Raw genomic sequence first — 14,219 nt, forward strand, 5'->3', positions numbered from 1 at the left:
ATTGAGGGGACGTAATATACGTTATTTGCGTTTTTGACCAAAATATGACATTTTACACAGATCTGTGTAAAATGTCATATTTTGGTCAAAAACGCAAATAACATTTATGTATCGATCGATTTCCTTTCAGGTACTGACTTTGTTGTTGTTTTGACGATTGAACGAGCACACACACATGCAATCAAACACAGAAGCTTCATAATATTTGGGCGTTTCAGGTTGACCGAAACTTCAAAGGAACTACAAAATACACGTCATGTACTGACTTTGTTGTTGTTTTGACGATTGAACGAGCACACACACATACAATCAAACACATGACGTGTGTTTTGTAGTTCCTTTGAAGTTTCGGTCAACCTGAAACGCCCAAATATGAAGTTTTGTAGGCCTCTGACGTCACATGGCTCAAAGAAGGGAAATCCAATGTCCAATCGATACATTATACGTTATTTGCGTGTTTGACCAAAATATGACATTTTACACAGATCGAGACAGTCATTGTTCTCCGAGACCGCGCTAGCGGTCGAGGTGAACAATGACTGTCGAGATCTGTGTAAAATGTCATATTTTGGTCAAACACGCAAATAACATTTATGTATCGATCGAATTCCTTTCAGGTACTTATGACTTTGTTGTTGTTTTGACGATTGAACGAGCACACACACACATGCATGCAATCCACATGTATGCAATCAAACACATAAGCTTCATATTTGGGCGTTTCAGGTTGACCGAAACTTCAAAGGAACTACAAAACACACGTCATGTACTCACTTTGTTGTTGTTTTGACATTGAACAGCACACACACATGCAATCAAACACATGACGTGTGTTTTGAAGTTCCTTTGAAGTTTCGGTCAACCTGAAAAGCCAAATTATAAAGTTTTGTCGGCCTCTGACGTCACATGACTCAAAGAAGGGAAATCCAATCTCCAATCGATACATTATACGTTATTTGCGTGTTTGACCAAAATATGACATTTTACACAGATCGAGACAGTCATTGTTCTCCGAGACCGCGCTAGCGGTCGAGGTGAACAATGACTGTCGAGATCTGTGTAAAATGTCATATTTTGGTCAAACACGCAAATAACATTTATGTATCGATCGAATTCCTTTCAGGTACTATGACTTTGTTGTTGTTTTGACGATTGAACGAGCACACAAACACATGCATGCAATCCACATGCAATCAAACACATAAGCTTCATAATTATTTGGGCGTTTCAGGTTGACCGAAACTTCAAAGGAACTACAAAACACACGTCATGTACTCACTTTGTTGTTGTTTTGACATTGAACAGCACACACACATGCAATCAAACACATGACGTTTTTTTTATTATAGTTCCTTTGAAGTTTCGGTCAACCTGAAAAGCCAAATTATAAAGTTTTGTCGGCCTCTGACGTCACATGACTCAAAGAAGGGAAATCCAATCTCCAATAGATACATAAAGTTTTGTAGGCCTCTGACGTCACATGGCTCAAAGAAGGGAAATCCAATGTCCAATCGATACATTCTGTGTTTGATTGCATGTGTGTGTGCTCGTTCAATCGTCAAAACAACAACAAAGTCAGTACCTGAAAGGAAATCGATCGATACATAAATGTTATTTGCGTTTTTGACCAAAATATAACATTTTACACAGATCTCGACAGTCATTGTTCACCTCGACCGCTTTCGCGGTCTCGGAGAACAATGACTGTCTCGATCTGTGTAAAATGTCATGTTTTGGTCAAAAACGCAAATAACGTATAATGTTTCCTTCTATTCGCTGTTCTATTTCTTTCTTGTGATCAACATGACAAGTCGTATGTGTTTGAGTGTGTGTGCTCGTGCTCTCAACTAAAACAAAAGTCAAACTAGCAATCGTTAAAAACCCAGTCCGTCCGACCAGCACTGCTATATTTAGACTATGCTCGAATGTGAAGTTACAGCGTGCCCGGTACACACGCCCTTATCGGTACATCATCGACTACGAGTGTTCTTTGGACAAGCTGTTTAATGCATTTTGCGAGTATTTCTAGCTCTTCTGCGGTGCAGTCGGCCCTATAGACGATGAAGGTGTCCAAGATCTCAGGAGATGCGTGTGTAACCACTAGGTTTTCAGTCAAATCCGTGTATTAAAGGATACGGAACCTCGCGGCAAGATCACACGAGAAAGGAAAACAAGTCGCGTAAGGCGAAATTACTACATTTAGTCAAGCTGTGGAACTCACAGAATGAAACTGAACGCACTGCATTTTTTCATAATGACCGTAGTCCGCCGCTCGGGCAAAAGGCAGTGAAATTGACGAGCCTGTTAAGCGCGGTAGTGGTTGCGCTGTGCTGCATAGCACGCTTTTCTGTACCTCTCTTCGTTTTAACTTTCTGAGCGTGTTTTTAATCCAAACATATCATATCTATATGTTTTTGGAATCAGGAACCGACAAGGAATAAGATGAAATTGTTTCTAAATTGATTTCGGAAATTTAATTTTAATCATAATTTTTATATTTTTAATTTTCAGAGCTTGTTTTTTATCCGAATATAACATATTTATATGTTTTGGGAATCAGAAAATGATGAAGAATAAGATGAACGTAATTTTGGATCGTTTTATAAAAAAAATAATTTTAATTACAATTTTCAGATTTTTAATGACCAAAGTCATAAATTAATTTTTAAGCCTCCAAGCTGAAATGCAATACCAAAGTCCGGCCTTCGTCGAAGATTGCTTGGCCAAAATTTCAATTAACTTTATTGAAAAATGAGGGTATGACAGTGCCGCCTCAACTTTTACAAAAAGCCGAATATGACGTCATCAAAGACATTTTTTCATTTTATTGTTTGGGGATATCATACCCAGGAACTCTCATGTAAAATTTCATAAAGATCGGTCCAGTAGTTTGGTCTGAATCGCTCTACACACACACACACGCACAGACACACACATACACACAGAGACACACATACACAACGACCCTCGTCTCGATTCCCCCTTTATGTTAAAACATTTAGTCAAAACTTGACAAAATGTAAAAACGTGCATTGGTCCCAAATAGCATGTCGCTTTGGTAACAGTTCGTGTGTTTAAGTCGTGCATTTTATACGGTAAACAGACAATGGTAACAGGCGGAACCTCGCGGCAAGATCCAGAGATCACAGGAGTTGTCTCGCGTTATCACCCCAGAAGCGCTCAATCAGTTAGACTGCAGTAACAGACTGTAAAGATGGGACCGAGTACATTCAGGCTATGCCACCGCTTGGGAGGGCGTCGTGTTGTGCTCGCGGCGCTGGTGATTGTCATGACAATCGTCCTGGTGGGTCATCGTGTGGCCATTGGGAACGATCTGCAGGTGAGTGTTAACTTCAGTTTCAGCGCGCGTGCGTTTGGCTCTAAATGACAGGTTTTGTGTGTGTTGTGTAATGAGTGTAGTGTAATTATCCAATGTTATAATGCTGCGTCGCTGAAAAGAAATAACGGTTTTGGGTGTGACGAAAAAAAGAACAGGGCCCGAGTGCTATGTAAATTATGAACTGTTCTTCCAAACCCATATAAAATATGTGACACTCACTCGCAAATTTATCCAGAATTTTTTGTTTTGCCACTTATCGACGTTGCAGTTCCGGAGCAAACGATCCAGATTTCTTTAAAAGTTTGTATTCAAAGCTTTTTTTGCCGTTTCCTTTCAAGGCACAGCTCTAAAAGTGGTTAAGAACAAATCCACGGCAATTCAAAGAAAGAATAACCTCAACGAGCTTATCAACGCGACTTGCGTTTTGAATTGAATGCTTCAAAATCTCCCTGCCTTCAAAGCAGACGACTCGCAGACATCTTTGTTTTCTTTCAAGGGAGGATTCTTTTTTCAGGAATACTTGCAAGACTCAAAATTCCTTCTGCACGCTTCCTTTTCTTTTCATATCCTGCTGCTTTACCGCAATGTTTTGCGATGCTTTTCTCAACACATCTAGTCTGTCAAAACGCACGCAGAACACACTGGTTGGAATACCAAACGATCACGAATGACGAAAGCTGAGCTGACGTCATATCCAAGGTCGCGAGTTGAAGATCGAACATTTCGCTAAGAAAATCTGTCTGCTACGAAAGTGTGCGTTGACAAATGGACTGCAAAACATGTACACACATCATCATGTCTAAAAAGGAGTTCCATCAGTAAGTAAAAGATTTCAAGGCGCATTTATTTATTTTGCCAGTGATTCATTTCAATCAAAGTAATCTGTCTGCTTCCCAACCGAACAGCCCAGATCTATTTTTGCACAACGTTACCAGAAACATAACTCCCAGATTGATGCCAAACGTAACAGAATTCCATTTTTGAGGGATTTGTCGTGATGTTCTTCGTCACGCCTATCTCGAAAACTAAGCGTCGCACAGAACCAGCGCCCTTCCATTATTAATCCTGGCCCGACTGACTCTGTTTCCTCATATTCCTGACACAACCACTCGCAGCCACCTGACACCATGTGACACCACATGGTGTCAGAAGTGAGAAGATACATTTATTTGTCTGCATGAACATAATTATTGTCTGTGAGATTAGATCCGCAAGACTGACGGTTGAAACATGGCAGACGAAGCCCCCGTGCAAATTCCAGCAGCAATTTGTTTTTACTGCAAACTAATAATGCTTTGGTCGATAAAGATGAAACCGCAGAGATATGGTCCCCTTGGATCAACAAAAAAGCTGGTCTATCAACAAGCAACCAAACATCTTATATTATTTATTGTCGTCGTCTCCCTTTCTTCTTCTAAATTGATGTGGTTGATATCGTCAATGCTATTATTTCAGCAAAGTTGAAAGTAAACATCTTTAACAGTGTGTGTTAGTTGTGTGCACAAAACAGATTTACTTTATTCCCTTTGTTCCAAGCCTCAGGGACCTGTGGCGACTTTTGAAGTGGGCGATCACCCGGACCTGACATTCCTGCGAAAGTATGGAAAAGTCAAACCTGCAGGGGTTGTAAGTAAACTCTTATGTATTAATTGTGACCCTCCACCACAGAATGAGTCGCATGTCACCTTTGCATGATTTTCATATTTTTACATTTCCTAAAGAGTTGTCTATGCTCTATCCAGTGGCGAAACCCGTTTTAGAAAAGAGCAAAAACTGTTTGAGTTATAAGCCTGTGACTATAGGTGACCCTCACACTGTTACAAGACACTCTCCGGACTTATATTAAGCCTAGCGCAGAACCGCTCGATGTGACATGCGACTCATTTTGTGGTGGAGGGTCACAATTAAGCTTTACATCTGACTAAGAACCAAACGAACAAGCAGACAACCAACACATCTTCCATCAAACAGTCCTCTTAATGATGGAGTCAAGGTGGTGTGGAACAAGTATCAAAAATAATGAAGTCATTGTTTTCATTCAAGGAGAACTATTCGATGAATAGATTTCCGGTGTTCATCAAGAATTAAACACCGGTTATCTAACAAATAACAGAATCAGTTTAATTCTAAAGCCATCTTGATTGAATTAGAACGAATGTTATTTCTTTTCTGTGCTTTACAGATCTCAGGGCTACCCACGGAAGAGGAATTACAAAACATGACGAAAAAAGAATTGACTTACATCTATCATAGGTGAGTTGAAGTGAACACGGTAGGGGGAGGGCTCCTAATATGGACCACTTTTTGTTTCATGCTGATAACTAGCATGTTTTTTTAAGAAGAAGTTTCATTTTGTGTTTGGTAGTCCTTCTCTCTTAGGTTTACCGTTAGGCCTAATTAGAGTGAAATAGCTTTGATAGACATTCAGGAAAAATTAAATACAGAACAAATCACAAATGGTCCATATTAGGCGCCCAGGCTCCTAATATGGACCAGTGAAGCGGCCTTCAAGAATCACTGTAAAAAGCCCCATATACTTCAAAATAACATGACACAACTTAGTGTGTTAGTCAGATTAATTAAAATATGCTTTAGATTTATCTGTTTCGGGTTGATGAGAGCATTATTTGAAGCACACCAGGAAACTAAAGAAGTTTACCAAAAACAGAGTGAAAATAAGTGAAATTATCAACTTCCACGAAAAGAAGACTATTTGTTATATTTTTTTGAAATCTCGAGGGCTAGTTATAGGTTATTTCCAGCAAGCTTCTTAATGAATTCATCTTCCACGTGCAAAACGCAGTGAAATTAACACGCCAGAATAGCGCGGTAGCCTATTGTGCTAAGCAGGAAAGCGCGCTTTTCTGTATTCTTGTTAACTTTCGGAGCTTGTTTTGAATACAACCTATCATATCTATATGTTTTTGGAATCTGGAAATGATAAAGAATGAGATGAAATCATATTTGGATCGATTTCTGAAATTTTCTATCGTAAGACTAATTAATCTATTTTCGTTAATTGTCATCACATTTTAAGAGTAAACATGACATATGTATATATTTTTAGATTCAGAATATGATGAAGAATACGATGCAATCAATTTTAAATCTGTTTGCAAAAAATCGATTTTAATGACAACTTTAATAAGCAAACTCATTAATTAATTTTTAAGCCTCCAAGTATGGTCACATCAAATAAGCATCTGCTTGAGTTCGTGTCCTAGCTGCATTTTTGTCAATTGTTTCATGTCATGTATTTTGAATAAAATTGTGTTTAAACCAAGCCTCCAAGCTGAAATGAAATACCAAAGTCCGGGCTTCCTCGAAGATTACTTGACCAAAATTTCAACCAATTTGGTTTAAAAATGAGAGCGTGACAGTGCCGCCTCAACTTTCACGAAAAGCCGGATATGACGTCATCAAAGACATTTATCAAAAAAATGAAAAAAACGTCTGGAGACACCATACTCAGTATCTCTCATGTCAAGTTTCATGAAGATCGGTCCAGTAGTTTTCTCTGAATCGCTCTACACACACACACACACACACACACACACACACACACACACACACACATACACCACGACCCTCGTCTCGATTTCCCCCAGAGAAAAAGCCTAACGGTTTTGAGGTTTGTGTTTCTGCAACTGTTTTGACATGTGCAAGTTACTCAGAGCGGGTGAATACAGCTAATGAAATTGTTTTTAGCGCTCTAGCGCCGTTAGTTTGTCAGAACAGGAGGTGGTGAGTATTAGGAGCCGGTCCATATTAGGAGCCCTTCCCCTACTGAACCACAAAGTCCTCACGAAACATAACACATAATACAGTCACGCTTGCACGCAGGCATGCACACACATGTACTCCCGCGCGCACGTTCACGTAAGCACGCACACACTCTCTCACACACGCAGACACACGTATACACACAAGACACACTCACACACGCACACTTACATACACCACATACCCCCACCCGTACCCCACCCCCTTCCTAACTACAAACACACACGCACGTACACACGCACGCACACACACACACACACACACACACACACACACACACACACACACACACACACACACACACACACACACACAAGACGGCACAACGTTGTCTATGAATTTTTTTAATGGTTGTATGTTATTTCTTACGAGAAAACTTTTTAGATGTAAAATGTTAAATTTTAATGTCTAATGTAAAGCGCCATGAGACTGCCATTTGGCGGTGAACAGCGCTATAAAAGAATGTTTTATTATTATTATTATTATCATTATTATTATTATTATTATTATTATTATTATTATTATTATTATTATTATTATTATTATTAATGTCTACATTAAGAATATAATCCAGGCATCGTTTCTGTTTTTGATTCGCGCGGAGATAACTTACTTAGTTGTGCGCTGGGTTTAAAAACCTGTTCCTAGGTTTTACTAGAGCTAAATTTCCCGGAGTCAACTGTGTGCAGACTTTCCTCGGTGTCCAGACATCTCTGTCTCACGCGCGAGCACGGTTAAGATACCAAGGTGACAGCGAAAGTCTCCGGGCTGGTTAATCACGAACACACGCATGCAGGCTAAGGAACAAGAGATAAAATTGGTAGCGCCGCAACATTTGCATCGCAGCCCACCTTCCACAGAGGGAAACCAACCCGAATTTCCACCAGCAAACCTCACAGGACAATAGGAAATCGACGAACTTCGGAAATAACTCTGTCGGGTTTGTATGGGTTGTGAAAGAGTGAATATTCTGGATTAAAGTGAGGCAAACCTTCAACGCGTGCTCCCGGTCCACGTTTTTCAGACACCTCCCTCGCTAGTGACTGGCCTATAATGTCACAGGGGAAGTTTGAATCACTAAAAGCAAGAGTGTTTACTCTTTCACAACTAATACAAAATCCGAGTTATTTCTAATCATCGTCTATTAACTTACCAGACCTGAAAGAGGTGAGTAGCCTACTCGCCATGGCGAGTAGAAACATGTAACTGGCGAGTAGAAATGTTCATCCACTCGCAAAATGCGAGTAAAGTTGCTAAAACACATGGTTGGTTTGGCGAGTCAAATTTGCTCTCCGGCTAGATCATTTTGAGAAGCACTGCACAATGTTTTGGACTTTCAGGGCTGCTTTCCCTTTTCAGTCACCTGGACAACGTGGACTACCAATGTCACCGCAAGTTACGCTTGGGATCAGCTGCCGATGGCGGATGGGGAGTGTGTGACGATTATGAGTTCGGCCTCATATGGCCTTGTGTTGTGTACTCCTTTGGGTGAGAGAACATACAAAAAACAATTGCCATGCGATCCGTTATGTTTGTAAACAACAATGTTTGAGTGAAATTTAAAACAAATTAAAAGCTCTGCATGATGTGCTCGGTAAAAAAAAAAGAAGTAAAAGACAAAGATAAGATAGATAAGATGAGATGAGATGAGATGGAGAATATTACACGGATTAAGCCGTATGATAACAGGTTTATGAAAAAGAGAGAGAGAGAGAGGGACAGAGAGAGAGAGAGAGAGAGAGAGAGAGAGAGAGAGAGAGAGACAGACAGACAGACAGACAGACAGACAGACAGACAGACAGACAGACAGACAGACAAAGACAGAGCGAGAGAGAGAGACACACACAGACAGACAGACCAGGCCAGACCAGGACAGGACAGAGCAGACCAGGACAGACAGACAGACAGACAGACAGACAGAGATGTATCTCATTCTGACAGAAAATTGTTATGTTGCAGGATCGCCAATGATTTTTCATTCGATGACGATGTGGCCAAATTATATAGATGCAACGTGTTTTCCTTCGATCCAACGTAAGTATCACAGTTATTAGCCAAAAGTAGTTGACAATGAAGGATTTGCTTGAAATATGCCTTTCCCAAACAGTTTGCAGTCTTTCCGGAGAGAACGTTAACGAAAGTGTTTTCCCAATGTTTGCTGTGAATATAAAGACTACAACTATTTGGTTACTCTGCGCCAGTGGTGTCCAACCGTGATTGTTACTTCACAGAAATACCGGCACGGTTGGCCTAGTGGTAAGGCGTCCGCCCCGTGATCGGGAGGTCGTGGGTTCGAACCCCGGCCGGGTCATACCTAAGACTTTAAAATTGGCAATTTAGTGGCTGCTCCGCCTGGCGTCTGGCATTATGGGGTTAGTGCTAGGACTGGTTGGTCCGGTGTCAGAATAATGTGACTGGGTGAGACATGAAGCCTGTGCTGCGACTTCTGTCTTGTGTGTGGCGCACGTTATATCTCAAAGCAGCACCGCCCTGATATGGCCCTTCGTGGTCGGCTGGGCGTTAAGCAAACAAACAAACAAACAAACAAACTTCACAGAAGGAGTTGGCTTGTATACACAGGGATGGCCAAATCGTCTGCTCGATCGCCAGGGGCCAGTACAAAATCGGCCGAGCTAGCAGAAACCGCCTGGCAACTCACCCGGCTGGCCAATGAAAATCGTGGTCAAAAGCAACACTTTTGGTTTTAAATATCGAGTTTTCAAGCTATATAAACACTGCGGATCAACTGTGGTATGTACCGGGCCAGTGACATTTCTGCCAGGCTCATGACTTTCTTGAAGATACTCGCCCGGCTGGCGGGTAAACATTCTGAGATTTGGCCATCCCTGTATACACACTCCAGAGGCGTGGGTCATACCGATTTGGTGGAATTGCCGAATTCGCGGAAAAAACATATTTTTTGGGAGGGGGGGTGGCCGATTGCGCAAATGACGGTCGATTCCGCAAATGGTGTTCATTACACTCAATGTTAGTCAGAACAATTAGGTTTTGAGAATTACTGCATTTTGTTGTTAGTGTGTTTTTGTTCACTGCTCGTGTGCATGTTTACTCGGCAAACAACGTTAGTCTTTATGACATGCACATTATAAGATGACCGTTGGAAACACCAAATTTGACATATAAACATGTACAAAGTTTGCTACTATACAATGAGGTCAAAGTTTTGGCATCACAAGATACGTTTTTGTCAGTTGTCACTCAAAAACATCGGAGACATGTTACCATTTCAGTGGACAATTTTGCATAGGGTGGGAATCCTAACAAGACTACCTTTGCTGTACCACATTCGACCAAATACTACGAACCTTTTGGCACAAAAAAACAAGTCGCGTAAGGCGAAATTACTACATTTAGTCAAGCTGTGGAACTCACAGAATGAAACTGAACGCACTGCATTTTTTCACAATGACCGTAGTGCGCCGCTAGTGCAAAAGGCAGTGAAAGTGACGAGCCTGTTTAGCGCGGTAGCGGTTGCGCTCTGCTGCATAGCACGCTTTACTGTACCTCTCTTCGTTTTAACTTTCTGAGCGTGTTTTTAATCCAAACATATCATATCTATATGTTTTTGGAATCAGGAACCGACAAGGAATAAGATGAAATAGTTTTTGAAACGATTTCGGAAATTTAATTTTGATCATAATTTTTATATTTTTAATTTTCAGAGCTTGTTTTTAATCCGAATATAACATATTTATATGTTTTTGGAATCAGAAAATAATGAAGAATAAGATGAACGTAGTTTTGGATCGTTTTATAAAAAAATATTTTTAATTACAATTTTCAGAGTTTTAATGACCAAAGTCATTAATTAATTTTTAATCCTCCAAGCTGAAATGCAATACCAAAGTCCGGCCTTCGTCGAAGATTGCTTTGCCAAAATTTCAATCAATTTGATTGAATAATGAGGGTTTGACAGTGCCGCCTCAACTTTTACAAAAAGCCGGATATGACGTCATCAAAGACATTTATCCAAAAACTGAAAAACACATCTGGGGATATCATGCCCAGGAACTCTCATGTAAAATTTCATAAAGATCGGTCCAGTAGTTTACTCTGAATCGCTCTACACACACACACGGACACACACACACACACACACACACACACACACACACACACACACACACACACACACACACACACACACACACACACACACACACACACATACACCACGACCCTCGTCTCGATTCCCCCTCTATGTTAAAACATTTAGTCAAAACTTGACTAAATGTAAAAAGAAGAAGAAATGTTCTTTATAATCTGTTTCATTATAGCAATATGTACAGTAAACATTTTCAACAATTCCCATTATATTAGTGGGATAAATGTGATGGAGAATTTTCCAATGTAAATTTATTTTTCATCTCAATCTGGTTTCAGGGGAAACTTTCTGAACAATAAAACAGTGACAGGCGATAATTTCAACATCAAATTTGTGTAACCAAAAAGTTAGACCACAGGGATTCTTATACTCCCGACTTAACAAGTATTGTAAATAGAGAACATTCTGAAACATACGATGGAGACATTTTTCCCCGTTACTGAAACAAAATTCACTGCATTTAAAAAAAAACCACCACCATTCCTGTACATTTCTCTTCATTTTCTGGTACTTGGCTGTGTATACTGACAACCATAATCTACTGTCTGTCAACTGTTTGACCTTGCAGTATGAGGAGTAAGGAGCACATGAGATCAACTAAAGTTCGCTTCCTGAAGGTGGGTCTGGGTGGTGCAGGGGGTGCCCTGTCCTCCGACATCAACAAACACGACCTGCTAGCCAACGGCGGGAGTCTGAAAAGCCTGACTGACATCAAACGTATGCTCGGTCATACTAATGTAAGTATGTATATGTATGCTTTGAACGTGAACGGTTTTTGCCGATGAAATATAGCAGAAATCAGTCTCGCTGAGTGAAAACAAAAACCCGGCAACAGACCTGCTTGTAATCCTCCTGTCCTTGAACTCTTTCTCTACCTCAACTCTGTCTCTCTCTCTTTCTCTCTCTCTCTCTCTCTCTCTCTCTCTCTCTCTCTCTCTCTCTCTCTCTCTCTCTCTCTCTCTCTCTCTTCCCCCCCCCCCCAACACAACCTTAAATATTATAGCAAAAGTTCTTCTCGGACAACAGAATTGCTCCAAATCCTCCATTTACTGAACCCTACTCATAAGTCATATTCATCTCACGCTCCACGCCCTCTCTCCGATCCTCCGCGTCCCATTCCCGTTTTCCTCCCAAAATCTCTGCCCTCCTTTGTCCTTCAAGTTTGTTTCTGGGATACCCTTAGCATTGACTAACTAAATGAATTGATATGTCAGGTCGCATTAGGATCAAGTTTGAGGGAATAAGTAGGAAATCAACGTTTTCTTGGACATTGTTTTATGAGGGTTAGTGTGGCTGACGGTTAGTGCCAAACCCGTAAACTTACTTTTGAGTCAATCCCCGAATTTGGAATAACTTTTCGAAAGAGCATACACGTCAGAGTGAGACTATTTAACATACACACGTGGATATTTGTGAATTTCCCGTAGCTCAAGCCTATGTACTACAAATATGAAGTGATTCGCTGTACACATTTAGGACTAATAAGCATATAAGTGGGTGGCATTTTTGGGGAGTCACCCTGTTCAACAAACTTTTTTGTGTGTATTTTATTGTTTACGTCCATTTCAATTTATTGCAGACAACTATCGACGTGATGAAGATAGACATCGAGAGTTCAGAGTGGTCCGCCCTTCCCGATATGTTGATCAAAGGGGAGTTAACCCACGTTCGACAACTCCTTATGGAATTTCACACCCAAGATGCCACAAAAGCCACCCTTCGAGAACGTCTGCTAGTCCTTGCAAAGTTGGAGGCTCTAGGATTTCGAAGATTCCACACCCACACCAACGAATGGTGTAAGAAACTAAGGGGAGAGTATCCAGTTATGAGAACGGGTTGCTATGAAGTGTTGTTTGTTAACACTGGATTCAAGCGACAGAAGGAGGTAACTTGAGCAGACGTGACAAACGAACATGTTAACAAATATTGATGTTAACAGATAGAAAAAGAAAGAAAAAAAAGAAGTAGCTACGATTACAAAACAAAACAAAAGAAATGTTCCTAAGTTAGAAAATTATCCCAAACCAAGCCTCGCCGTCACCAGTCAGCCATGTATAGTTATGTCCCTTTAACATTAACATAAGGATTACTCGGAGTAAATCGAATTTGACTCTCAAAGTCACCGCTTTTTAACACGAGTTAACCTTAGTTTGAACGTGCTGCCACGAATCTGTCCGTCTGTTAACTTTGATACTTACACCAACTTTTTTTCTAGTGTGGGGACACTTTTCTTGAACATTTCCAGAAATGAGGTTATGGATGTCTAAAATCAAGGGGAAAGAGAGGTTTGCATACATCTTGTTGGCATTGCATACCAAGAACAAGAAGCGATGGCAGGCACAGAAGGAGCTTTGCTTGTAGCTTCGTTCCTTTTTTTAGACGCTGACAGCCTTTACCTCTCAAACTAGATTGAGGTGGATAAACCGCATGCTACTGTTGTGCATGACACCACCCAAACAATTTGTTTTTAATTAAAAAAAATTCCACCCGCAAAACCCACAACCACAAGGCTAACCAAAACCCGTCGACCGAAACATCTCGGCATCTTGTACACGGGGGCCTTGATTGCATAAAATGGGTTTTCGGTTGTTGTTGTTGTTTTGTTACTTTTTAAACAACTGTTTTAGCTTTATATTAATTCAAACATAACGTATCTAAATATTGTTGAAATAAAGATTGCAATTGAACCATATTTGTGTCTGTTATTGCCATTTTGATTTCAAGCAACATTTTAATTTACAAATTGATTAAACAATTTGTAAGCTTTCAAATTAATGTGCAATATAAGAGTCTAGACCGTTTCAAAGAATGTTTGAACAAAATCTTTCAATTTAGATGAGAAATGCGGTCGTCGCATTGCCGGCTCAACTTTTGATCCTTTTCTTGAAATTCGCATATGATTTTATCAAAGACATTCATTGAAAACAAAAGAAGAAACACGTCCAGGGATAATATCTTGTAGAATTCACG

At 40.3% G+C, this 14,219-nt stretch overlaps 1 protein-coding gene across 1 annotated transcript; it reads left to right on the top strand.

Annotated features, from left to right (window-relative positions):
- Positions 1–3,103: 3,103 nt before the first annotated feature.
- LOC138965874 (probable methyltransferase-like protein 24) lies at positions 3,104–13,936 on the top strand. The gene is made up of 7 exons (XM_070337966.1): positions 3,104–3,340; positions 4,877–4,966; positions 5,523–5,593; positions 8,483–8,611; positions 9,083–9,157; positions 11,818–11,986; positions 12,829–13,936. The coding sequence occupies exons 1-7, from the start codon at positions 3,215–3,217 to the stop codon at positions 13,141–13,143; spliced, it is 975 nt and encodes a 324-aa protein (XP_070194067.1). The 5' UTR covers positions 3,104–3,214; the 3' UTR covers positions 13,144–13,936.
- The last annotated feature ends 283 nt before the right edge of the window (positions 13,937–14,219 follow it).

The sequence above is a fragment of the Littorina saxatilis genome, linkage group LG5, assembly GCF_037325665.1.
Source record: "Littorina saxatilis isolate snail1 linkage group LG5, US_GU_Lsax_2.0, whole genome shotgun sequence".
NCBI lineage: Eukaryota > Metazoa > Mollusca > Gastropoda > Littorinimorpha > Littorinidae > Littorina > Littorina saxatilis.